The following is a 27,227-nucleotide window of genomic DNA, read 5'->3' as shown; positions in this document are numbered from 1 at the left end:
ATGGCTACATCAGAAATGGCACCCCAATTCCTGTAGTTGCACTGCTTTTGGCCAGAGCCTCATAGGAAAGTAGTGCACTAGGGAACAGGGTGGCATTTTGGGTGGCAAACTATGACTTAATTTTGTCATCATTGATGATTTAATTCATGTACATATTCTTTTCAATCTATGTTATGTAAAAAATCGAATCAAATCGATCTCCCTTCTTTCTCCTCTGCAGGTACAACTGGAAGACAACAGAGTGGACTGAGTGCAGGGTGGACATGTTGCTAAGCCAACAGGACCGTCGTCGTGGTAACCTAACGGGGCTGTGTGGAGGCGGAGTCCAGAACCGTGAGTTGTACTGTGTCCAGGCAACCAGCGTCGACCCCGCTTCCAGCGCTCTCAAGAGCAAAGAAGGTAACCTGACCAGCATGCAACTGTCCTTTATCCCCAATGTGTAATCTTATCATTTTGATAACTCATGCCACTCCACCATACTAGGTCATCTCTCTCACCAGTCGTGTGTCTATAGAAAGCCCATACCCACTGTGTATCTTTAGTTCCCTCCCATCCTGCCGCCTTGTCCCATTGTACACATCTCTTCTACTTTGTGCACTGGAGACTGAGCACTTTTGCTAAGAATGTTAAATGAGAATATGAACTGTGCTAACGTGCCGTTAAGCAATAGCAAGACATTAAATGGGATACCCTGGGCAGCCAAAATGCATGCACTAACGGTGCAGAGAATAGGAATAGAGTTGAGGAATGTCTTCCCACATTCGGAGGTCTTTGGAGACGGTAGAAGCCTTGCACGTTACAAAAATGGTGCATTCCCTGTGAAAATGAATTCTCTAGATAAATTGTACCCTGTGTGAGAACAGTTCCTTACACAAGGAGTATCAATCCCAAATGGCACCCTATTCCCTATTTAGTGCACTACTTTTGATCAAGGCCTATAGTGTTATAGTCAAAAGTAGTGCACTATATAGGGAATATGGTGCCATTTGGTACGCAGACAGAATTCCCCTAACAAATGACAGGACAGCATATCCACAAAGTCAGCAGCAGCAGTATTAACTCTCTTCATCCCCTGATAATGTAGTGTATGTGTTCCCAGTGTCTGTGTTCCTTGCGGACACTGAAGCCTGGATGGAGAGCTAAAACTTCAGTCTGATTTAAGCTGATGTAATCTTGTTTTTGCTTTCAACGATTGTTTTATTCCCTATGCGAAGTGACTGAGGCTGGATAGTATTGTAGGCGTGTGCGTCTGTGATTATTAATTTAGTGTATGCATTCTCAGTCCCATTTACATAGGAAATAAGCTTTATTTGGACACCAAACTCACTGTTTCAATCATTCTGAGGATTACAGCTGGCTTCAACAGACCTATGTTATGATTGCCAAAATGTTGCTGAAATGAAGTGTGCAAAAGAAGCATTTTTTTTATCAAAACCCACGCATGCACACTCACACACACACACACACACTAATATTTCTGCCAATGCAATAATATCACAGCTTTTGTTTGACTAATCAGGACTCGGGTTTATTAAACTATTCCATGGGGGGTCAGATAAGGACAACAGGGAAAAGCAGCTGTCTCAATATCTGTCTACTACCAGTTACTGGAGACAGAAAGAGAGGGGGAGGAATGGAGAGCGAGAGGAAGGGAAGGTGCTGGGAGGCACTGAATCTGATGTTACTGTAGTTATTGGCTTTGATGGTCATCAGTTCTAGCCAGCTCTGTTCTGTTTGGTTCAAATCAATATGGATCTTTATTAGAGGGCCCATAGAGACATTCTGTAGCTAGCAGTAGAACGGCTGGCTGTGTGATGCCATCCGGAAGTACAGTTATTGATGCTGATGGCAAGGGGTGAACCGCAGGTGTCTGTCTGGGCTTGGAGGTCCTAGTTTGGCCCCAGGAACCCCTGTGTGGTGTGGTGTGTGTGTGTGTGTGTGTGTGTGTGTGTGTGTGTGTGTGTGTGTGTGTGTGTGTGAGGGAGGGAGGGTAGAGTCTAGACGAGACCATCTGGCAGGAGAGAGAGCGAGAGACCCATGTGGCACCTCAACCAAGGTCACCCAGCACGGAGAAGTTCATTAAATCAGCCTTTGCTATTATGGTTACATGTGCGTCTGTGTGTCTGGTGTTAACAATACTGACTGGAAACAATAATGATGCCACGTCACTTGTCACGCAACATCATTTGTACATGTGTGAAATAGGACAAATATAAGCACTCACCAAATTATTATTATTACCCAATTGGGGTAGGTAAGCCTTCTAAAGTGGCGTAGGTAAGCCTTCTAAAGTGGTGTAGGTAAGCCTTCCAAAGTGGTGTAGGTAAGCCTTCTACAGTGGTGTAGGTAAGCCTTCTAAAGTGGTGTAGGTCAGCCTTCTAAAGTGGCGTAGGTAAGCCTTCTACAGTGGTGTAGGTAAGCCTTCTAAAGTGGTGTAGGTGAGCCTTCTAAAGTGGTGTAGGTAAGCCTTCTAAAGTGGTGTAGGTCAGCCTTCTAAAGTGGCGTAGGTAAGCCTTCTACAGTGGTGTAGGTGAGCCTTCTAAAGTGGCGTAGGTAAGCCTTCTACAGTGGTGTAGGTAAGCCTTCTAAAGTGGCGTAGGTAAGCCTTCTACAGTGGCGTAGGTAAGCCTTCTACAGTGGTGTAGGTAAGCCTTCTACAGTGGCGTAGGTAAGCCTTCTACAGTGGCGTAGGTAAGCCTTCTAAACTGGCGTAGGTAAGCCTTCTAAAGTGGCGTAGGTAAGCCTTCTAAAGTGGTGTAGGTAAGCCTTCTACAGTGGTGTAGGTAAGCCTTCTAAAATGGCGTAGGTAAGCCTTCTACAGTGGCGTAGGTAAGCCTTCTACAGTGGCGTAGGTAAGCCTTCTAAACTGGCGTAGGTAAGCCTTCTAAAGTGGCGTAGGTAAGCCTTCTAAAGTGGTGTAGGTAAGCCTTCTACAGTGGTGTAGGTAAGCCTTCTAAAGTGGCGTAGGTAAGCCTTCTAAAGTGGCGTAGGTAAGCCTTCTACAGTGGTGTAGGTAAGCCTTCTACAGTGGTGTAGGTAAGCCTTCTACAGTGGTGTAGGTAAGCCTTCTAAAGTGGCGTAGGTAAGCCTTCTAAAGTGGCGTAGGTAAGCCTTCTACAGTGGTGTAGGTAAGCCTTCTACAGTGGTGTAGGTAAGCCTTCTACAGTGGTGTAGGTAAGCCTTCTAAAGTGGCGTAGGTAAGCCTTCTAAAGTGGCGTAGGTAAGCCTTCTAAAGTGGCGTAGGAAAGCCTTCTACAGTGGCGTAGGTAAGCCTTCTTCAGTGGTGTAGGTAAGCCTTCTAAAGTGGCGTAGGTAAGCCTTCTACAGTGGTGTAGGTAAGCCTTCTAAAGTGGCGTAGGTAAGCCTTCTAAACTGGCGTAGGTAAGCCTTCTAAAGTGGCGTAGGAAAGCCTTCTACAGTGGCGTAGGTAAGCCTTCTTCAGTGGTGTAGGTAAGCCTTCTACAGTGGCGTAGGAAAGCCTTCTACAGTGGCGTAGGTAAGCCTTCTACAGTGGTGTAGGTAAGCCTTCTACAGTGGTGTAGGTAAGCCTTCTACAGTGGTGTAGGTAAGCCTTCTACAGTGGTGTAGGTGAGCCTTCTAAAGTGGCGTAGGTAAGCCTTCCAAAGTGGCGTAGGTAAGCCTTCTAAACTGGCGTAGGTAAGCCTTCTACAGTGGCGTAGGTAAGCCTTCTACAGTGGTGTAGGTAAGCCTTCTACAGTGGCGTAGGAAAGCCTTCTACAGTGGCGTAGGTAAGCCTTCTAAAGTGGCGTAGGTAAGCCTTCCAAAGTGGCGTAGGTAAGCCTTCTAAACTGGCGTAGGTAAGCCTTCTACAGTGGCGTAGGTAAGCCTTCTACAGTGGTGTAGGTAAGCCTTCTACAGTGGCGTAGGAAAGCCTTCTACAGTGGCGTAGGTAAGCCTTCTACAGTGGTGTAGGTAAGCCTTCTAAAGTGGTGTAGGTAAGCCTTCTGCAGTGGTGTATAAAGCCTTCTAAAGTGGCGTAGGTAAGCCTTCTACAGTGGCGTAGGTAAGCCTTCTAAACTGGCGTAGGTAAGCCTTCTACAGTGGTGTAGGTAAGCCTTCTAAAGTGGCGTAGGTAAGCCTTCTACAGTGGTGTAGGTAAGCCTTCCAAAGTGGCGTAGGTAAGCCTTCTACAGTGGTGTAGGTAAGCCTTCTACAGTGGTGTAGGTAAGCCTTCTAAAGTGGCGTAGGTAAGCCTTCTAAAGTGGTGTAGGTAAGCCTTCCAAAGTGGCGTAGGTAAGCCTTCTACAGTGGTGTAGGTAAGCCTTCTACAGTGGTGTAGGTAAGCCTTCTACAGTGGCGTAGGTAAGCCTTCTACAGTGGCGTAGGTAAGCCTTCTACAGTGGCGTAGGTAAGCCTTCTAAAGTGGCGTAGGTAAGCCTTCTACAGTGGCGTAGGTAAGCCTTCTACAGTGGCGTAGGTAAGCCTTCTACAGTGGTGTAGGTAAGCCTTCCAAAGTGGCGTAGGTAAGCCTTCTACAGTGGTGTAGGTAAGCCTTCTACAGTGGTGTAGGTAAGCCTTCTAAAGTGGCGTAGGTAAGCCTTCTAAAGTGGTGTAGGTAAGCCTTCCAAAGTGGCGTAGGTAAGCCTTCTACAGTGGTGTAGGTAAGCCTTCTACAGTGGTGTAGGTAAGCCTTCTACAGTGGTGTAGGTAAGCCTTCTACAGTGGCGTAGGTAAGCCTTCTAAAGTGGCGTAGGTAAGCCTTCTACAGTGGTGTAGGTGAGCCTTCTAAAGTGGCGTAGGTAAGCCTTCTACAGTGGCGTAGGTAAGCCTTCTAAACTGGCGTAGGTAAGCCTTCTACAGTGGCGTAGGTAAGCCTTCTAAAGTGGTGTAGGTAAGCCTTCTACAGTGGTGTAGGTAAGCCTTCTACAGTGGTGTAGGTGAGCCTTCTAAAGTGGCGTAGGTAAGCCTTCTACAGTGGTGTAGGTGAGCCTTCTAAAGTGGCGTAGGTAAGCCTTCTACAGTGGTGTAGGTAAGCCTTCTACAGTGGTGTAGGTAAGCCTTCTAAAGTGGTGTAGGTAAGCCTTCTACAGTGGTGTAGGTAAGCCTTCTACAGTGGTGTAGGTAAGCCTTCTAAAGTGGTGTAGGTAAGCCTTCTACAGTGGTGTAGGTAAGCCTTCTACAGTGGCGTAGGAAAGCCTTCTACAGTGGTGTAGGTAAGCCTTCTACAGTGGCGTAGGTAAGCCTTCTACAGTGGCGTAGGTAAGCCTTCTACAGTGGTGTAGGTAAGCCTTCTACAGTGGTGTAGGTAAGCCTTCTAAAGTGGCGTAGGTAAGCCTTCCAAAGTGGCGTAGGTAAGCCTTCCAAAGTGGCGTAGGTAAGCCTTCTAAACTGGCGTAGGTAAGCCTTCTACAGTGGTGTAGGTAAGCCTTCTAAAGTGGCGTAGGTAAGCATCCATTCAATACACTTTAAAGCTTACGTATATGTTGCCTACTCCCCTTAATTGTACCTATTCAGCTAGCATTGCCAGAGGGATTTTATCATTACTAAAATAGATTAGTACGCTGCGCAGATTGAAAAAAATATAGAATCACTTCGACAGGCACGCACCAGGCACGCACCAGGCACGCACGTACGCACACACACACCCGTTTTAACAGACACTATTAGATAGACACACCTTTGGCCAAGTGGATTTGCATGTGAATGAGTCAGACTCAGGCTTCAGTCACAGCATGGTGATGGAGCGTTGGGAATGATTCATCAGAGCAGTGACCTTGTAGAGGGTCACCTACGGCTCATTGCTTTATCCACCGTGTGTGTGTGTGTGTCTGTCATTGAGCAGCACTGGGCCGGCCCTGAACCTGATCTGGCTTTTGGCTTTTGGGGATAGAGAGAGAAAAAAAGGCCTTTGTTGTTTGAAACTAGACTGGATTTAGCAGGATGATGAACAAATGAAAGGCCATACTGTTTGCCAAATGTTTTCATTCATTTGAGATAGCGTGAGGCTTGGAATATTCATTACTATAAACTGCCCTGTGGGGTTTTAGTTGGTATGAGTTTTATTCATGACTGGTGGAACGATTCATGATTCATTTTCATCCATTAGCCTGAAGTTTTATCCCACTACCCAGATGGAGAGAGCCAGGATAAAAGTAAAATAGTTTGATCCACAGTGACAGTAATAAAATATAGAACTCAGTCTGTAAAGTATATTAAATGTATGTGGATAGTCTTTAAAGGCATATCACTGCACTACCTAGATTTTCTAACATCGTGTTTTTGATTTATTTCATACTTGTTAACAGTGACCTATGCCTGGGCTTGCGCCCAACATGACCCAGTAATGCCACATCGCCTGCCCTGTTCTGACATCATGTCTCTGTGTATCTATCTGTGTTTTAAGCCTCCAGGCCCGTTGATGGTGACCTGTGCCTCAGCCCGCCCCCCAACACCACCCAGCTGTGCCACATCCCCTGTCCTGTGGAGTGTGACCTGTCCTCCTGGAGTGCCTGGGGACCCTGCACCTTCGAGAACTGCCTGGACACAGCTGCCAAGAAAGGTGGATGGAGCACAGCTCTAATGACAGTTATGCCTAGGCTTTGATACCCATTCGGTCACATAGACGGCCATCTTAAAATGATTGCATTGGAACACCACACACTGGGTGAAACATAGTAATAGCTATACCTTTAGTAATGATGAATATGAAGAAATTTTTATTTTGATTACTCCTGACTGGGATACAGTACCCAAGATGATATATCCTTGGTGTTGAGCATCTTTTTCATCTAGAGACTCAGGTTCGAACCCGGTCGATCACATAGGTAGCCATCTAAAAATGAAACAGGCATTGGTTACACTGTCAATAGCAGGTCTTACTTGTAATTTTGTCCTCAGTCTGTATCCATCCATCAGTCACTTCACCAGTAACAATAAACTGATAACATGATTGGAGAGCTGAAGCTATGTTCAGTCTGGTACGTGTATGCAACACTACTCTAGAATCCATCTTTATTTGTGTTGCATTCAGATAAATGTTGAGTTATAAAATGTATTGAGTCTCAATATTGATTTTCTTTATCCTCTTGGCAATCCTCCTGGCAAGCCCCTGGAACCCGGCATAAATTGTAGGTATAGCGTTGTTCAAAACGGTGGAATATAGATATAAAAAACACTGTAGGCGAGAAAGCAATCATGGTTGCATTTTTCAAAAAGATCTGTTGCAGTTGTATTAAAAAAATATGTTTAAAAAAAAGTTTGAAACATCACAGCTTCCATATAGAGCACAGATGTACTGTATATACTATAAGCAATATGTTGATATTGACAGGAGATAAAGAGAAGAAAGACAGAGATATGGAGAGGGGATGCTATAAGGACTCCCTTTTTGTTAGATAGCGGGAAGGGAGTGACAGCTGGTGCTATTCCATCAGTAGGGGCTGAAATGCTTGTTCACACACACACACACACACACACACACACACACACACACACACACACACACACACACACACTGGCTGGCTGGCTCAGACGTTAATTATCTCTGGTACAGGAACAGAACAGCAGCAGTATGTGAGCCCCAGCCCCTCCATCACCTCCACTGTGGTGACTAATGCATATTGACTCTATCCTAATGAAGCATCTCAAATGGAAGGGACGCCTAGAAATTGTCTCCCATGCGTCTTAATGATGGATTCACTCTTACCGCACATCTCTCTCTCTCTCTCGTTTCACTACACGCTCGTCTCGTGTCTCACACGACTGCATGTCATACAGTACACGCACAAACTTGACTGGAGTGTGTGTCCATGCACACTTGCGTGTGTTTGTACACCCTGGCTCTCATTAGTCGAGAGAAGCAGACTCGGGCCATTTTCATGCCTTTTTTATCCCTGTGACAACGAGCTCCATGCAGCATCAACATGCCCTGGTCTCCCAGTATTCATTCAGTCAACGTGTGTCACTCTTTGTGTTGGCTGTCCAAATGGACTGTCTGCACACACACTGTGATTGTATCTATCTACCAGTATTGGATGGATTTTAGTAGCATACTGCACCGTTAATGGGAGATATGTTTTCAAAAAAGTGGCTGGTGTCTTAGATATGTTTGTCTCAGCCATGGCCTTTGAGATGTTGCGACACAATACTGTATTGGAAAAGTAATTATAGCCTACACTTTTTCCGTCAGTATGTTTGTCTGTGCAAAGAGCCCTCAGGCTCTGACAAAGTGGAAAGGCCTCAGTCAATCTGTTCACCTTGCTGTCCTTTACTGTGGTTCGACAGACAGTAGTGATATTAGATTTTAAAAAACCTGTCTGGATCCCTATCCTAGCCAGTCCCCCCTCTCTAACACCCCCACCCCTCACCCTTCACCTTTCCTAAACCCTCCACCTCTCCCCTTCTTTTCCCACTCTCCCCCATCTGTCCCTGTTAAACTCTCCACCTCAGCCCTGACACTTGACAACACACCTCCATCCTCCAGCTGACCCTCCTGATTAAGTAGAGGGTTCAGGAAGGAATAGGAAAGAATCCGAAATAATCACAGGAAAGAGAGAGTCAGCCATCGTCCACCTGAGTCCTCCAGTCCTGCTGGCTCCCCCATGCTCCTTTCTTATCAGGTTGGAGCAGCAGTGGAGATTAGGCCCTGAGGCTGGGCAGGCAGGGGTTAACATAATCCAAACACACACATCTAGGTGCAGGCACGCACACACACACACACACACACACACACACACACACACACACACACACACACACACACACACACCTCCCGGGCCCCAGCCATCACCACTTCCATGTCCTTGAGCAGAGACAAGGGAAAGCCCTCGGACTATGAATGTATTAATGGATTGCTGCATATATTAGTACATGAGTCACTTTGGGTAAAAGCTTGGCTTAATGAGGAGAGAATAATAATAGTCATTATGGGAAGCTGTTTCTCTAATGTCTGTCATTTTCTGGGGTTTAATGGTCTTGTCGTGTTAAATAAATAAACACTATATTACGGTTATCATCAAAGCCAAGACACAATATGACTGTAGCAGAGCAGAGGGCAGTTCATGTACCGAAGTTAGACATTAAGTTGTGACTCCATGAAAAACAAGTTTAGCTACCCTGAAAAGTGTTACCACAGAGGGGGAGGTTGGTGATGAGGGAGGCCCTGAAAAGTGTTACCACAGAGGGGGAGGTTGGTGATAAGGGAGGCCCTGAAAAGTGTTACCACAGACGGGGAGGTTGGTGATGAGGGAGGCCCTGAAAAGTGTTACCACAGAGGGGGAGGTTGGTGATGAGGGAGGCCCTGAAAAGTGTTACCACAGAGGGGGAGGTTGGTGATGAGGGAGGCCCTGAAAAGTGTTACCACAGAGGGGGAGGTTGGTGATGAGGGAGGCCCTGAAAAGCACTACCACAGAGGGGGAGGATAGTGATGAGGGAGACCCTGAAAAGTGCTACGACAAAGGGGGAGGTTGGTGATGAGGGAGGCCCTGAAAAGTGTTACCACAGAGGGGGAGGTTGGTGATGAGGGAGGCCCTGAAAAGCACTACCACAGAGGGGGAGGATAGTGATGAGGGAGACCCTGAAAAGTGCTACCACAAAGGGGGAGGTTGGTGATGAGGTTGGCCCCTAAAAGTGCAACCACAAAGGGGGAGGTTGGTGATGAGGGTGGCCCTGAAAAGTGCTACCACAGAGGGGGAGGTTGGCCATGAGCAAGGGGGTGGTGTGTGAATGTTAGTTAGTTCCTGCTGTTTAAAAAAATAATGAAAAGGTGAACTGTAAGTTGCAAAACTATACTTTACTGAAATGTTATTTGGGATGGTAGAAGCAGATGGTAGAATGGTAGAATTCTACAGCTATTTATGGTTCCATGGCAGCACCAGTATACCTATTTTCCTGTCTTTTCCTACCAGGGTTCAAACTGAGGAAGAGGAGAGTCATCAATGAGCCGACAGGAGGAACAGGAAGCTGCCCTCACCTGGTGGAGGCCATACCATGTGACGAACCCAGTTGCTATGATTGGTTGCTTGTGAAGCTCGAGGAGTGTATCCCGGACAATGAGAGAGAGTGCGGACCGGGCACCCAGATACCACAAGTGCAGTGTGTCAACAGTGATGGTAAGGGGAGGGAGGGAGGGAGAGAGAGAGAGAGAGAGAGAAGGAGGAGAGAGAGAGAGAGAGAAGGAGGAGAGAGAGAGAGAGAAGGAGGAGAGAGAGAGAGAGAGGAGGAGAGAGAGAGAGAGAGAGAGAGAGAGAGAGAGAGAGAGAGAGAGAGAGAGAGAGAGAGAGAGAGAGAGAGAATATATTCTGTCTTTATTATATTGTGTGTTAATTACCATGTTGATTTTCATGGTGTGTTCAGTTGTGTTACAATATGTTTTGGGTGAATTGGAGCTCAGAGACCCATATTGTTTTATTAGTTTTATTGCCTTGAACTGTGCCTGCAGGTGCTCGGCCGCAGCCGATTCCCAGCGGTCTGTTTGTGTGTGTGTGTGTGTGTGTGTTGGCCTTGGACCGCAGCCCAAAAGGGTAATTGCTGTTTCTGTAACGATCTTGTTCTGTGGATATTTATTTCTCTCTCCATTGTTTGTCTAGTCAAGATAGCACAGAGCTATGGAGGCTTGTGTATATGTGCATGTGTGCGTGTACTTGTGTGTGTATGTGTGCCTGATATCCCATGGGGCCGAGGGGCGAGGCACGAGCCACTGCTGGTCGTAATTGTGCTGAGACACACGGAGAGCTGTGCTGGCACTGCCTGAGGAGGGACACACACACACACACACACACACACACACACACATACACACACACACACACACAACACACACACACACACAGGGACAGAGCTAGATATACAACACTTGCTAGTTCATGTTCTCTCCAAAATAAACTTGAATACAGTGTCAGAATTCAGGTAGCATGTGAGAGTAAATGAAACAATAACCATAGTGGTTGTTGCTTTTGGCAAGCAAGGTGATATTGGCTGATAGTACTGCAGTGGTCCACCATTTGAAGACTGAAGAGAACAGCTTGATCTATTGGACAGTCTAACAGTCTAATAGGGCACACGTTGAAATCATTGTCTCAAATCATTGTGCCAATCCAAGACACTAAAGTCAAAGAGATGCAAAACTCCACAATCCCCTCGTCACACAGATTGCATTATTCTCAGAGCGTGTCTGGCACAGAGTGTAACTGATGCGTTTTTAATGTGGTTTAGGAGGTGAGAGTTTTAGTCAGGGTAGATCGAAGGGTCCTTGTGTTTTAGAGACAGAGTTTAATCTCAATAATTGAATTCACCCTAATTTAATTAAGTTCAGAATAATGGAGAAAATAACCATAGCTGACTTGAGAATTTAACAATAAAAATGATTAGGAGTGTGAGTTTTATTACTTTTAATTCAATATATCTGACATAGTTAATCTTCGTTTCAGATGATTAAATAACCCAACAATAAATAGGAGACAAAAATGAAAGATGTCAATGGCTTGCCTTCACACTCCATTGTGTTGTCAGGGAAATGTGAAGAACTCACTTTTTATTAATGATTCAATTAGGGACTGTGCGTTGTAATTGTATTTTACATCCTGGGAATTTTCTGTTCTCTTTCGTTCGACTAAGATTCACCGTATGAATATAGCAATTATCAGAAGATTCGTAAACCATAGCACACTGCCAGCTAATGAGCTCCCTAGGGAGGGAGGGAGTCTGTCTGTCTGTCTGTCTGTCTGTCTGTCTGTCTGTCTGTCTGTCTGTCTGTCTGTCTGTCTGTCTGTCTGTCTGTCTGTCTGTCTGTCTGTCTGTCTGTCTGTCTGTCTGTCTGTCTGTCTGTCTGTCTGTCTGTCTGTCTGTCTGTCTGTCTGTCTGTCTGTCTGTCTGTCTGTGTTGATGCTTCTCAACCAGTTCTCATAATATAACAATAATCAAGGTCCCATTCACATCAACCAGAGCCTCATGCTGCCTGCCATGTGCTGTTGCCGTGACGATGACGATGGTGAAAGCCATATTAACTACAAGTGTAATGATCTCTTTTTTTTCAGAGGAGGAGAATATCTATATTGTATATTGAAAGATTTAGGTACAAGATGAAAACTATTATGAGTGAGAAAGGGAGATAACCTTTTACATAAAATGTATGAGATGAAACACTCAAACTAGTCTATCTCAACCACCGTCTCTGCTCACAACTCCCTCTTTCTCTCTTCACCTCCTCATCCTTTCATTCTTCCCTATCTCCCTCTTCTACTCACCACTCCCTATTCCCTACGTTTCATCCCTTCCTACCTCCTTATTCTCACGGCTTTCTATTTCCCTCCATCCCCTCTTTCATCCCTCCCTACAGACAGGGTGTATTGTGTATATTGATCCACTTAGCTAGGTGGTGAGCAAGCCCAGCCCAGGTACACTTTCCGTCTACACCCTGATTGCTTCATTCAAGGTCACCTCCCCATCCCTTCTCCCCAGTTTTAGAAACAATATGGCTGCTGGCTGCAGTGAGCTTGTTTTAACAGCAGCACCCTGTTGAATTAGACATAGTTACGGGTAAATTAGATTACCTGGCGCTACTCCACACAGTCGGTTCACATTTACCCTGCCTGCATTTCACATTAGGGTGTTTGTGTTTGTGTGTGTACCTGCCTGTGGGTGTGTGTGTGTGTGCTTGCGAGTGTGTGTGTTCCCCGCCCGGATGGAATGAGACAGGGTTGAATAGAGGATATGTCAAACGATGTCTGGTGCTTTTCCATTAAGACACAGTTCAGACCCAGCTAGAGGAGGAGGGGGAGGGGTTTATGACGTGAGGTATGTACCTAGTTTAAAGGAGAATTGCTTCTTTGATCGGTTGGGTTGCTTGCAGAGCTGAGGACAGACAGCCGTAGCTGGTTGTTTCTCCTCTGTGGTTTTGCAGAATTTATTTCTAGACACATGCTGGACAGGGAAAGGGAGGATGGGGGGAGGAGGGGGATTTCTGAGAGGTGAAGGGTGGTTAGGATTTTAATGCTAGAAGTCTTAGTTTCCACATCCATTTTTGGACCGTGTATTCATTAATTATGAATACACATTGATTCTTGAAGAACATCACTTATTAATTCCTCATGAATTTAGTTCAAGTGTCGTGCCTCATCAGAACCCAAAATATAAGCTTGAGTTACCCCATTGTGTATAAACAACGTAAATGAAAAGCAAACTCTGCATATCCTGAAAACATTGTTAAAACTATAATTTTGATATCATGGATGGTCAGTTCTTGCATCCATAACCGTGTCTATGAGTGTGCTTACATTTCTCCAGGCCCATCCCTCAGCTTTTTCCCAAAACAGAGGCGGGGTGTCTGCTTTCTTATTGTTATAACTAAGGATTCTAGCTATAAGGGTCCATGATTAAATACATTTGTTGTTCATTTTCATTGCAAATTACATCTTGCAAGGCATGAATCTCTTCATTATTAAAGCCTTCGGAGTAGAAATGTTTTCTTTTAACATTCATGTTTGTTTTACCATCTTGAGTGTCTATAGACATGTTTCCACCCTTGGAGTACTAATGAAAGAAAAGAGACTGCATTCAATGTTTTCACACAAAGATCACAAAAAGACAGTCAGTCAGAAGCCATGAGAATAATCAGTCTCATACAAACACTTTAATGATTTCCTTTCCCAATCTATCGCATGAAGACACACACACACACACACACACACACACACACACACACACACACACACACACACACATACACACACACACACACATTCACCACCACACAAACACATACACACACACACACACACACACACACACACACACACACACACACACACACACACACACACACACAGTCCCTCTTGACTGGACCCTATTGATCCTCTGTTGTCTGCTACTGATGAAAATGGATTTGTTTCCCCCAAAGGGCTCCAGACATGTCATCAGACTGACTGCTCCTCTGGTTCCTCCCGTCACTATGGAATTTTTATCAGTGGTACAGATAGGAGGGAACCATGAAAGGGAGATGGGATGGCCTGGAATTCAATAGAGTGTGAATAAGGGTTTCATTGATATGAAATGACCCACTAAGATATGTGATAGGAAGGGATAGGATAGAGTGAAGATAAGGCTAGGGTTGGAAGTTGTGGAAAAGGGGATGGGATGGGGTATAGAGATGGGACGGGGTATAGAGATGGGATGTGGTATAGAGATGGGATGGGGTATAGAGATGGGATGTGGTATAGAGATGGGAAGGGGTATGGAGAAGGGGTGGGGTATAGAGATGGGACGGGGTATAGAGATGGGACGGGGTATAGAGATGGGACGGGGTATAGAGATGGGATGTGGTATAGAGATGGGACGGGGTATAGAGATGGGATGTGGTATAGAGATGGGACGGGGTATAGAGATGGGATGTGGTATAGAGATGGGATGTGGTATAGAGATGGGATGTGGTATAGAGATGGGATGTGGTATAGAGATGGGATGTGGTATAGAGATGGGATGTGGTATAGAGATGGGATGTGGTATAGAGATGGGATGTGGTATAGAGATGGGAAGGGGTATGGAGAAGGGGTGGGGTATAGAGATGGGACGGGGTATAGAGATGGGATGTGGTATAGAGATGGGATGGGGTATAGAGATGGGATGGGGTATAGAGATGGGATGGGGTATAGAGATGGGATGGGGTATAGAGATGGGACGGGGTATAGAGAAGGGGTGGGGTATAGAGATGGGATGGGGTATAGAGATGGGATGGGGTATAGAGATGGGATGGGGTATAGAGATGGGACGGGGTATGGAGAAGGGGTGGGGTATAGAGATGGGATGGGGTATAGAGATGGGATGTGGTATAGAGATGGGAAGGGGTATGGAGAAGGGGTGGGGTATAGAGATGGGATGGGGTATAGAGATGGGATGTGGTATAGAGATGGGAAGGGGTATGGAGAAGGGGTGGGGTATAGAGATGGGACGGGGTATAGAGAAGGTGTGGGGTATAGAGATAGGATGGGGTATAGAGATGGGATGTGGTATAGAGACGGGATGTGGTATAGAGATGGGAAGGGGTATGGAAAAGGGGTGGGGTATAGAGATGGGATGGGGTATAGAGATGGGATGGGGTATAGAGATGGGATGGGGTATAGAGATAGGATGGGGTATAGAGATGGGAAGGGGTATAGAGAAGGGGTGGGGTATAGAGATGGGATGGGGTATAGAGATGGGATGTGGTATAGAGATGGGAAGGGGTATGGAGAAGGGGTGGGGTATAGAGAAGGGGTGGGGTATAGAGAAGGGGTGGGGTATAGAGATGGGAAGGGGTATAGAGATGGGAAGGGGTATGGAGAAGGGGTGGGGTATAGAGAAGGGGTGGGGTATAGAGATGGGGTGGGGTATAGAGATGGGACGGGGTATAGAGATGGGATGGGATATGATGATGAGATGGGGTATAGAAATGGGATGGGGTATAGAGATAGGATGGGGTATAGAGATGGGACGGGGTATAGAGAAGGGGTGGGGTATAGAGAAGGGGTGGGGTATAGAGATGGGATGTGGTATAGAGATGGGATGGGGTATAGAGATGGGAAGGGGTATGGAGAAGGGGTGGGGTATAGAGATGGGACGGGGTATAGAGATGGGATGGGGTATAGAGATGGGAAGGGGTATGGAGAAGGGGTGGGGTATAGAGATGGGACGGGGTATAGAGATGGGATGTGGTATAGAGATGGGATGGGGTATAGAGATGGGATGTGGTATAGAGAAGGGGTGGGGTATAGAGAAGGGGTGGGGTATAGAGATGGGATGGGGTATAGAGATGGGATGGGGTATAGAGAAGGGGTGGGGTATAGAGATGGGACGGGGTATAGAGATGGGATGGGGTATAGAGATGGGATGTGGTATAGAGATGGGATGGGGTATAGAGATGGGATGTGGTATAGAGAAGGGGTGGGGTATAGAGAAGGGGTGGGGTATAGAGATGGGACGGGGTATAGAGATGGGATGGGATATGATGATGAGATGGGGTATAGAAATGGGATGGGGTATAGAGATGGGATGTGGCGGGGGGGGGGGGGGGGTTTGAAGTGAGGTTTGTGGTGACATCCTGGTCCTCCCCTCACAAGAGTGATGGGATAAGTTGAGGTGGGGGTTGAAGAGATCTTTGATAGAGGGATGGGATGCAATAGGGTGGGGTGAGGAGAAGGGTAGGGTTCGGGGTAGGGGTGGCGTCCCACAGATTTAGATCGGTGCAGGACCCCAACAATATCTAATGTCTCAATGAAACCTTGAAAAGACTTCATGTGTCTCTAAATCCCAAATCCCTCCATTGTTGTGCGTTTCCCTTTCAAACCATTTAGCACGGTCCTAAATCCATTTAGAGCTTTTCCGGGGTCAGGCATCCTTATTCTGACCTTCAAGATCTCAACAATACACCTCACCTCTAAGATGACCCTCAGCTAAAAAAAATTAGTCAATACATTTTTTTTATGCAAAAATTATATGCACATTTAAGCTCAATCTTAAAAAAAAAGCATTGAACACTTTACCCGTCAGTCATAAATTATTTGAAAATATCTGTTAACAGTCTGTCAAATCAAATGAAGTAATTCCACAAGGCTATGACTCTGGAATTGATGCCTGATGAAAGCTAAATAAGTCTCTCCCTCTCCCTCTCTCCTTCTCTCCCTCTACCTCTCTCCTCCTCTCCCTTTCCCCCTTCCTCTATCACTTAGCTGTGCTTAGTTCTGTTATGTTCTGCAGGAAACTCTTTCATTCATGTTTGCAAACATCCAGGGGACCATACTACTTCCCGTGTGCACAGCTGTCTCATCAGATATTTTATGCATACGGCAAGCTACTGAACTTTATGCATTTACATGTTTGTCATTTATCAGACGCTCCTATCCTGATTAGTGCATTCATCTTAAGATTCAGTAGCTAAGTGATGTGAAGAAAAACCCCCACTACAATACAACACACCAACAAACTCGCAAGACTGTTACACAAATGTGCATTATTTGTGCATGACACAAGTCATTTTTCCAACAATTGTTTACAGACAGATTATTTCACTTATAATTCACTGTATCACAATTCCAGTGGATCAGAAGTTTATGCACGCTAAGTTGACTGTGCCTTTAAACAGCTTGGAAAATTCCAGAAAATTATGTCATGGCTTTAGAAGCTTCTGATAGGCTAATTGACATCATTTGAGTCAATTGGAGGTGTACCTGTGGATGTATTTCAATGCCTACCTTCAAACTCAGTGCCTCTTTGCTTGACATCATGGAAAATCGAAAGAAATCAGCCAAGACCTCAGAAAAAAAATTGTAGACCTCCACAAGTCTGGTTCATCCTTGGGAGCGGTTTCCAAACACCTGAAGGTACCACGTTCATCTGTACAAACAATTGTACGCAAGTATAAACACTATGGGACCACGCAGCCGTCATACTGCTCAGGAAGGAGACGCGTTCTGCCTCCTAGAGATGAACGTACTTTGGTGCGAAAAGTGCAAATCATTCCCAGAACAATAGCGAAGGACCTTGTGAAGATGCTGGGGGAAACAGGTACAAAAGTGTCTATGTCTACAGTAAAACGAGTCCTATATCAACATAACCTGAAAGGCCGCTCAGCAAGGAAGAGGCCACTGCTTCAAAACTGCCATAAAAAAGCCAGACTACAGTTTGCAACTGCACATGGGGACAAAGATCGTACTTTTTGGAGAAATGTCCTCTGGTCTGATGAAACAAAAATAGAACTGTTTGGCCATAATGACCATCGTTATGTTTGGAGGAAAAAGGGGGAGGCTTGCAAGCCGAAGAACACCATCCCAACCGTGAAGCATGGGGGTGGCAGCATCATATTGTGGGGGTGCTTTGCTGCAGGAGGGAACTGTGCACTTCACAAAATAGATGGCATCATGAGGGAGGAAATTATGTGGATATATTGAAGCAACATCTAAAGACATCAGTCAGGAAGTTAAAGCTTGGTCGCAAATGGGTCTTCCAAATGGACAATGACCCCAAGCATACTTCCAAAGTTGTGGCAAAATGGCTCAAGGACAACAAAGTCAAGGTATTGGAGTGGCCATCACAAAGCCCTGACCTCAATCCTATAGAAAATGTGTGGGCAAAACTGAAAAAGCGTGTGCGAGCAAGGAGACCTACAAACCTGACTCAGTTACACCAGCTCTGTCAAGAGGAATGAGCCAAAATTCACCCAACTTATTGTGGAAAGCTTGTGGAAGGTTACCCGAAACATTTGAACCAAGTTAAATAATTTAAAGGCAATGCTACCAAATACTAATTGAGTGAATGTGAACTTATGATCCACTGGGAATGTAATGAAAGAAATAAAAGCTGAAATAAATAATTCTCTACTATTATTCTGATATTTCACATTCTTAAAATAAAGTGGTGATCCTAACTGACCTAAGACAGGGAATTTTTACCAGGATTAAATGTCAGGAATTGTGAAAAACTGAGTTTAAATGTATTTGGCTGAGGTGTATGTAAACTTCCGACTTCAACTGTAATTCTGCTTTGAAAGTTGATAAACTTGTATCCTGACTTTTGAGAAAATGGCCTTTGAATGTTTTGGTACCTACTGGAGAGCTCTCCTTTGTCGACACACATTCAGCATTGTTCACACCCTCTTAAGCTTTAGCCCCACCTATCTCTTTAAGGGTTGATCTGAGCGTTCTGTCCTAACATCAGCAGTCAAGCACCCAAGCTAACTGGCTAACATTGGCTAGCTTGCTAGCTACTTCCAGAGACAAATGAGAGAACAGCTCGCTGACCATTTTACTTGCCCTAGCAGAGCTGGTTAGGCTGTTTTTATGCTATCCAGAGCGTTGGTGACTGCAACTGTGCTGCTTGCAACAATTTACGCTTTTTTTCAAACGTTTACTGACACCGGAAATATTCAACATGATGAGAGTGCTCTGAAATCTGAGTAGAAAGCCATAGCGAATTTATAGGCTACTTCTATCAACAGTTGTCGCAATGACAATATATTGAAACGGTTACTTGCATAGTGAAGTATTTTGTTAACCTCTTAAGACATGTAGCTAGCTAGCAGGATAAACAATGAATCATAATCCCAACTCATGACACTACTACCCTGCATGAATCTGCAAGTAGCTAATCAACCAGGTTCAATGTTAGCTAGCTAACATTAGGCTGTAACTAGCAAAGCAAATGGCTCTAAGATATGAATAATAAGATCATACACGTAACGTCAGCTAGTGAGCCTGCCAGCTAACGTTACCTAGTTAGCTAACAGTTCACTTTGACTTGAAATGAAAATTCCTTTCTGTCAAAATGTGAAACATGCAATATCTGAAAATGTAACTAGCTAGACTATCCTAACAGTGCTCTGAAATCAGAGTAGATAGCCAGAGCGAATTTACCAGCTATGTCTATCAACAGTTGTCGCATAGTGGAGTCTTTTGTTAAGACATGTAGCTAGCTAGTTAGCTAAACAATTAACCATAATTCCAACTCATGATGTTACTACCCTGCATGAATATGCAGGTAGCTAAACAGCCACTTTCAATGTTAGCTAGCTAACATTAGGCTATAACTAGCAAAGCAAATGGCTCTGAGATACAAATAATAAGATCATACACGTAACGTTAGCTACTGAGCCAGCCAGCTAAGGTTAGCTAGCTAGCTAACAGTACATTTTAACTTGAAACAAAAATGACTTTTGTCGTGGAAATATTTTGTCAATAATATTTCTCAAATACCGGAGCCTGTGAGTTCAATTAGACTTTATTACAAAGTATTATAAGCCGAGCTGGTTCATGAAGTAACTCCCTTTCCAGCCTTGACACACACTTTTTATGAAGGTTCATCCTTACGTCACAGACATAGTAACACACATAGTAACACACACATAGTAACGCCTTACACAAATTTTTGTTTGGTTTCACATTAGGGCATAGAAACATTATGCCATAGCAATGTTACACAAATAAATAGACATGCCCACTATCAAGACAGGTGCATATCTAATGGTGTCTAATGACCTAGACACACAAATAGAGTGCACTTCTCCTGCTGACTACTACGAAATGTATAATGGGCACAATGTACTGGAACATTTCCAATACTTTCTGTCAAAATTAGAAATGTGTAATATCTGAACATGTAGCTAGCTAGACTATCTTACCCATATACATCATGGATGGATGCTTCTCCCTGTCACGGATGCAATGGTTGCCTTTAGATTGAAGATGTAATCCGGAGACAGGTGTTTTCTCCATCTCCTTAGCTATCATATTCTAATTCCACTGATTTCAAAACTCGGTTATCCAGAAAGTGAAGAGCAACACTTGTGCAGTTCTACAACGTCATATATATATTAAAAAAAGCAGCGTTAGACAGGATTACCTAGACATACTGACCAGCTCAAATAGACAGAAGTGTGCTATATGGCAGACCAATCTGAACTCATCTTTCGGCATGTCCAGGCCACTCGTTATCTCAGCCAATCATGGCTAGCGGGAAGGTTGCTCATTTTTTCTGTGACTCATAAATTCATTTAGCAATTTTATTAGTAGTTACAGATGGCATACAAGTTTGTTATTAAGGCACATGAAAGTTCACATCTTCCAGAAGGCATTTCTGCCAAAAAAAAACACATTTTGATAAAAACAAGTCACTTAGGCCTGAAACAACGACAGTCAAAAATACTGGCCAATTAGACAGTTCAAACAGCAATTATTAGGTAGGCTACTAGTGAAGAGATACTAGGGGAAAGGTGGCACTTAAATTCAAGACAATAAGAACAGCTACTAATTGAATCAAAAAATATACTTGCTATACTTGTTAAACACTACTAATCGTTCTGCCAGCTCCAATGGTGTTATGTATTAAGCATATGCAATATTATGTATTAAGCATATGCAATATGTATGAGCAGTCTTCACCGTGATACATTTGCACTGTAGATTGGAGGAATCTTAAAGTATACATTAATAGAGGAAGTAGTATGTTTGTGTTAAAAGCCAGTTAATAAAAATTGCTTGTATGTCACGTGTTTTGTTCATTCATGAATCTCTAGAGGCTTTTTCAAGACATTTGGACAGAACATCATGGTCCAGTAACGTGGGTATGTGAGTTAGCGTGCGTGTGCACGTGTGGGCGTGAGTGTGTGTGTGTGTGTGTGTGCGAGCATGTGGGGGACATTTGTCAAGGACAGAATATTCCACCTACGTGAAGATGACAATGATTCAGTATCTGTTGTCTTAATGTCTATGTGACTTGACACATTTGGAGATACACAAGGTTTTATCCAGCTTGCTTATGCATTAGAGATGCAATCATTTGGATATGAGCACATTTTTCTTCCATATACACTGTCAAAGTCATGAGTAAAAGATTAAACTAATGCCTCAATGCCGGAATTAGAATTTCAATGGTTATAAATATCCACTTTTATTCATAGGTTCTTGCTTTGAAAGAAGTTGTAATTTCCCAGACTTGTTCCCTCATGTCCAATGGTTCTCTAGTCTGCCTGCTTGTTTGTCTGAAAAGCCACCAAAAGCCATCTTTTATGCTGGTGCAAACATGCATTGTAATACCCAGTGCCTATTTTCCCTTCAGACTTGGTGAACATGCTGACAAATGTTATGTTTGCTTTGTGTACTCTTATAAACTGGGTGGTTTGAGCCCTGAATGCTGATTGGCTGAAAGCCGTGGTATATCAGACCGTATACCACGGGTATGACAAAAAATAACTTTTGACTGCTCTAATTACGTTGGTAACCAGTTTATAATAGCAATAAGGCACCTTGGGAGTTTGTGGTATATGGCCAATGTACCACGGCTAAGGACTGTATCCAGGCACTCCACGTTCCGTCATGCATAAGAACAGCCCTTAGCCGTGGTATATTGGCCATACACCACACCCCCTCGTGCCTTATTGCCTAATTATACGTCTGTTTGTTAAACTCCCTCTCTCCTTTCATAACTGATACCTGGGTTCTAGGTGTCTATGTGAACAGATGCGGCAGATCTGATTTTTCGATGCGATTTTGTGTGTGATATCAGCACATGATGCTGACTGTGTATTGTACTGTGTGCAACAAAGATGGTACTACTGCAAGCCTCATATACTGTGTCTCCTGTCACCTTGTGCCTCCAGGTGAGTATGTGGACCGCCAACTGTGCCGTGATGCCATCCTGCCCATGCCTGTCGTCTGTGAGGTGCCTTGCCCCAAGGACTGTGTCCTCAGTCCCTGGGCCTCCTGGTCCCTGTGCTCACACACCTGCTCCGGGAAGAACACAGAGGGAAGGCAGATGAGAGCCCGCTCAGTACTGGCCTACAGCGCAGGGGAAGGTGAGACTACAATCACACAACCCACAGGGTCAGGCCTGGCTCCAGATCTGTTTGTGTAGTAGAGTCAACTCCTATGGTTGTTGTCATGCCAAACATAGGAGTTGATCTATGGGAGTTGGCACGACCGCACTAGCGGATTTGGGACCAGGCCACACATCATCAGACCGGAGTTCAGATAGTACCTGTTTTCTTTCAAGCATGTTGAGCGTTTGATGGAGCATGTCAATAGTGCATATCATATGGACAGGGTTTGCACTTCCTATTGGTTCTGTTGCACCAGATGAGCTTGATCATGTGCAGCTAAAGTACATGAAGGAAGAAAAAAAATCTCAATTTGATCCCAGGTCTGCACAGCATGCAGGAGAGTATCTGATATCTCATGTGAGGCTGCTGAAGCAAGCATTCACCATGCCCTCTATTTCTGCTCTATGTTCCACGAGCCAAATTGGCAATATTGTATAAATGATTCTGTATGTTCCTCCTCCTCGGCGACTGCTCAGGTTGTAGCCTGGGTTACTGTGATGCAGGGTAAGGTTCTGTGATGTGGCATAGTCACAAGGAATAACAAGCTTGGAAACTTTAGGATAGATGTCTGTACTACTCTCTGGAGCTACATTTTCAATGTTTAGGTTCAAAGCATCTGAGTGTGAAGTGCTTAGAGCCCTAGTGCTTAGTATTCTTTATAGCACCTTTCACAAATGTAGGGATTGGTAATAAAACATTCATAACTTTGCATTTACCTTCCTTTAAGGTCGATCGCGGGTGCTCAAGGTTCCTGCACAATTCGGTACTATAATTTCCTATGCTCTTAGAATGCAGTGTTCCCATAGATGTAGTTATTCAGCTCTGTAGATGTTATAAGTAGATGTATGTAGTTGATATACTGTATGGCTACCTGGGTACCAATCTATTTCCCCTCACTGCCTGGTCAGCATGACTTTATGCGTGTACTATGAAAAACTTTCACAGACCCTCAACCGCACAGTGCTAGTAATAAGCATTCCTTAGTGTAAAGTGCTGTCTGACAACCTAAGGAGAGGAGATGGAAAACCTAAGGAGAGGAGACTGAAACTCTAAGGAGAGGAGACTGAAACCCTGAGGGGAAGTGACTGAAATCCCAAAGAAAAGCGACTGAAATCCCAAAGAGAAGCAACTGAAACCCTAAGGAGGGACAACTGAATCCTTAAGGAGAGGCAACTGAAATCCTAAGGAAAGGAGACTGAAACCCCAAGGAGTGGCGACTGAAACCCTAAGGAGAGGTGACTGAAACCCAAAGGAGAGGTGACTGAAACCCAAAGGAGAGGCGACTGAAACCCCAAGGAGAGAAGACTGAAACCCTAAGGAGAGATGACTGAAACCCTAAGGAGAGGTGACTGAAACCCAAAGGAGAGGCGACTGAAACCCTAAGGAGAGGTGACTGAAACCCAAAGGAGAGGCAACTGAAATCCTAAGGAAAGGAGACTGAAACCCCAAGGAGTGGAGACTGAAACCCTAAGGAGAGGTGACTGAAACCCCAAGGAGTGGAGACTGAAACCCCAAGGAGTGGAGACTGAAACCCCAAGGAGTGGAGACTGAAACCCTAAGGAGAGGTGACTGAAACCCTAGGGAGAAGATTGAAACCCTAAAGAGAGGAGACTGAAACCCTAAGGAGAGGAGAAGTGTAAGTCTGGTCAGTATTGGAACTAGTGCCTCTGGGTTAGAGTCTTGCAGTCCAAGCTGCCAGTCATGCCCTGAAAACCCATCGCTATACAACCTACACTGAGCTGTGCCATCGCCTTGCAGTAGATCAGCATGTTGTAGCCCATTGTATAACTCTGCTACAGCTCTTGTAGATATCCTCCATTGGACCATAGCAAGACAGTGTCTGTCTGTGGCATATTCAGAACACCCACGCAGGAGAGAGACTTTATACATTATCGTTTTCTCTAAATGGATACTGGTATGCTCTGGCATGGGGAGGACAGTCACACTGTCATCACGGCAGAAACAGAATCAGCTGAATGCCTCGCATAATTTATTAGCCTTCCTATGCCTCAGCAGACAGACACACTGTCCAGGATAAATGGCAAGAGGTGTGTGTGTGTGTGTGTGTGTGTGTGTGTGTGTGTGTGTGTGTGTGTGTGTGTGTGTGTGTGTGTGTGTGTGTGTGTGTGTGTGTGTGTGTGTGTGTGTGTGTGTGTGTGTCAGACGCCAGGTGTGGGCTGAGTGTACCATGAAGTCCTACAGACTCAGCTCTACTAGCTATCACAAATGCAGATTGAGGACCTCCCAATTCAGGCCTGAGTCATAACTTGAGATCTCCGTAAATTATGGAGTGGTGTCAATTTGAGCCAAAATTCAAGTGGTGTGGAGATCTCAAGTTAGGCTCTCAGGGAGTAGAGAGAGCAGTTTACAGTCAATTGGAGAACATAGCAGAATAGAAATGACTGGGTAATTCCAACAGGGTTGAGCCCAATTACGAAAGGCTAAGTTAGGACACTCTCGTAACGAGACGAAGGATTAGCTGTGGTAGCCAAACCCACAAGTTAGAGTTCAGTAAATAACAGTGGTAGGGAGAGTTTGCCTTGTTTTACATGACGTGAAGGTTTCAGGAACTGTGTCTTAGAAAGCTCTGTAACATAACATGGAGGGAAAGAAGGTTCTTCATTGTGTCACGAACCGGCTCAAAGTCCGTAACAGAAAGGGAGACAACGTGGAGATAAGGAATAACAAAGATATATTTATTAACTGAAATAACCTAAATACAATTAACAATGGTGTGTGTAGTCAGTAATCAGCAGTGTAAGTGAGTGGTTGCGTGCATAGATAATGAGGGGTGTTGAAAGGTGCCAAAGCAAACAAACACAAAAATGCCACAACAAAAATCTAACAGTGTGTCTGCATGGAGAGAGTCTCCTCAATGAATGGGGAAGAGGTGTATTTTTCCCGGGACACACCCGAGCCCAGGTGTGTCCCATGTTGCTGACGACCCTTCCAGCTCCGCCCGCCGACATCCTAATAAGGAAAACAAGGGCAAAGAGAACGAATACGGCAGACAGAGTGGGAGGGTCATCACAATTGTAAAGGATGTAAGAAAAGCTAACTCCCACACAATATTACCACTGCATAATTTTTATGGTCAAAGACTTTTTACAAGACTTGTAAAAAAAAGAAGTAAATAGCATCTTTTATAAATGACTTGTTAAAGGACAGGCTCCCAAGGGGCTACACGGAATTCAATTCTATATCTTCTCTCTGTGTGGCTTTTGAAGACAGAAGGACATCCTAAAGTATGCTCATCTGTTTTCCCCTGCTCCACTATTGATTGGCTGATCTTGGTCCTTCTCCAGCATTGATTGGTGGAATGTGGTGGTCCGCCATCTTTGAGTGGACAATCTCCGTTCTTCTCCTTAATTTATTGGTGGTTCTCATTGATTGTTGTAATGGCTGACCTTCAGCTCGGGGGTCTGGTATCCCAGCGTGACACAGCCTCTAATGACATCCAATCATGGTGAGAGGTCATACACACACAAATACAACACACACACACACACACACACACACACACACACACACACACACACACACACACACACACATCACAACCATCTGTGGTGAGGGGTGGGAAGGGGTCACATGCTGTCCACCTGGTGTCTAAGATACTGTCAGACCCAGGGTCAACTCATCTCCGTTGTCTCCATCTCCATGACTGCTTTCCCCCAAGGGACTATACTGGTTTATTTAGCTCTGAAACAGCTGTACTGTTGTTTTTAACCCAATGAGTGGAACCAAAAAGACAAGTTAACCTTAAGAGCACAAAGACACAACTGGACCATTTGAACGGAAGTGGAGAAGGATTGGTTTATGAGATATACAGCTTAACTTACTCTCTTTGTAGTTGTCAGCTCAAGCTCAATAGCCAGCTCAACGAACAAAACTACTGGCTGAGCAGCCAGTCGAGGCAAACCACAATCATGTAACTGAGTAGTATCTACTGTATTTAAATGTGATGTTTGTGCTTCTGCTTTGTCTTTGGGGTCTTTTTGAAAAACTGCTATAGGGTTTTATAAATACAGTATATTTCATTGATTGACCATTTGGTTGTTGTGTGTTTGACAGGCGGGGTACAGTGCCCCAACAGCATTGCTCTCCAGGAGGTGCGGAGCTGCAATGACCACCCTTGTACTGTGTACCACTGGCAGACAGGGCCCTGGGGACAGTGTATCGAGGACACGTCGGTCCCCCCTGTCAACTCCACAGCGGCCGGGGCCAGGGCCGGGGTCGGGGTCAGGGGAGGGGACTCCTCCTGCTCTGTGGGGATGCAGACACGGAAGGTCATCTGTGTCCGGGTCAATGTAGGACAGGTGCCTCCCAAAAAGTAAGAGTCCCTCCTTCAAAATAAGAGTTCCTTTTTCAAAGTAAGACTTCCTCCTTCAAAGTAATAATAATACATGGCATTATAGCTTTTCAAAGACCCAAGGTCGTAAGAGTATGAGTTCTTCCTTCAATGAGAGGACTGAATACCAATATAAGTGTATATGACTATAATATTTGTGGAAAGTGAGAGAGGAAATTAATTAAATGAAATGTCAGTAGAACGGTTATGCTTATGCTGATGTGGTGTAATATGTATTCAGGGTTCCATAAGCCTTTGCTAAGTATAATTCAAAGCACGAAAGCACAGAGCCTTTGTCCCAGTATCTATCTATGGAAGGAACAATATCCTATTGTTACCACTGTCTGTCTGGCTGCATAGCTGTGAGCTGATGGGTTCCCTGATGGGGTTCTGCCTGGGTTCCAGACAGTTGTTCTAAAGTATCTGGGTTCTCCCTCTCTACCACCCTAAGGGTATCTGCCAGGGGACGTGAATCATAATAATGAATTAGCTATTTATTTATTCAGCTTTAATAGAAGCATTATCCTGGCAGGATGAGCTGGAGCTACTAGGCAGACTGGGGATGAGCTAGGTCCCACG

The 27,227-nt window shown here is 44.8% G+C and overlaps 1 protein-coding gene across 2 annotated transcripts in view; it reads left to right on the top strand.

The window, feature by feature from the left end:
- LOC115173804 (thrombospondin type-1 domain-containing protein 7A-like) overlaps window positions 1-27,227 on the top strand; it is a 170,158-nt gene that overhangs the window by 82,056 nt on the left and 60,875 nt on the right. For both annotated transcript variants that reach the window (XM_029732227.1, XM_029732226.1), the window contains exons 4-8: window positions 221-399; window positions 6,365-6,520; window positions 9,867-10,070; window positions 22,079-22,273; window positions 26,372-26,630. In XM_029732227.1, coding sequence (XP_029588087.1) covers window positions 221-399; window positions 6,365-6,520; window positions 9,867-10,070; window positions 22,079-22,273; window positions 26,372-26,630 — 993 coding nt within the window. The remainder of the gene's footprint in view (window positions 1-220; window positions 400-6,364; window positions 6,521-9,866; window positions 10,071-22,078; window positions 22,274-26,371; window positions 26,631-27,227) is intronic.

Source organism: Salmo trutta, chromosome 34, assembly GCF_901001165.1.
Source record: "Salmo trutta chromosome 34, fSalTru1.1, whole genome shotgun sequence".
NCBI classification, from domain to species: Eukaryota; Metazoa; Chordata; class Actinopteri; order Salmoniformes; family Salmonidae; genus Salmo; species Salmo trutta.
Note: the sequence above shows the minus strand (reverse complement) of the source record. Positions and strands in the feature narration are given on the sequence as shown.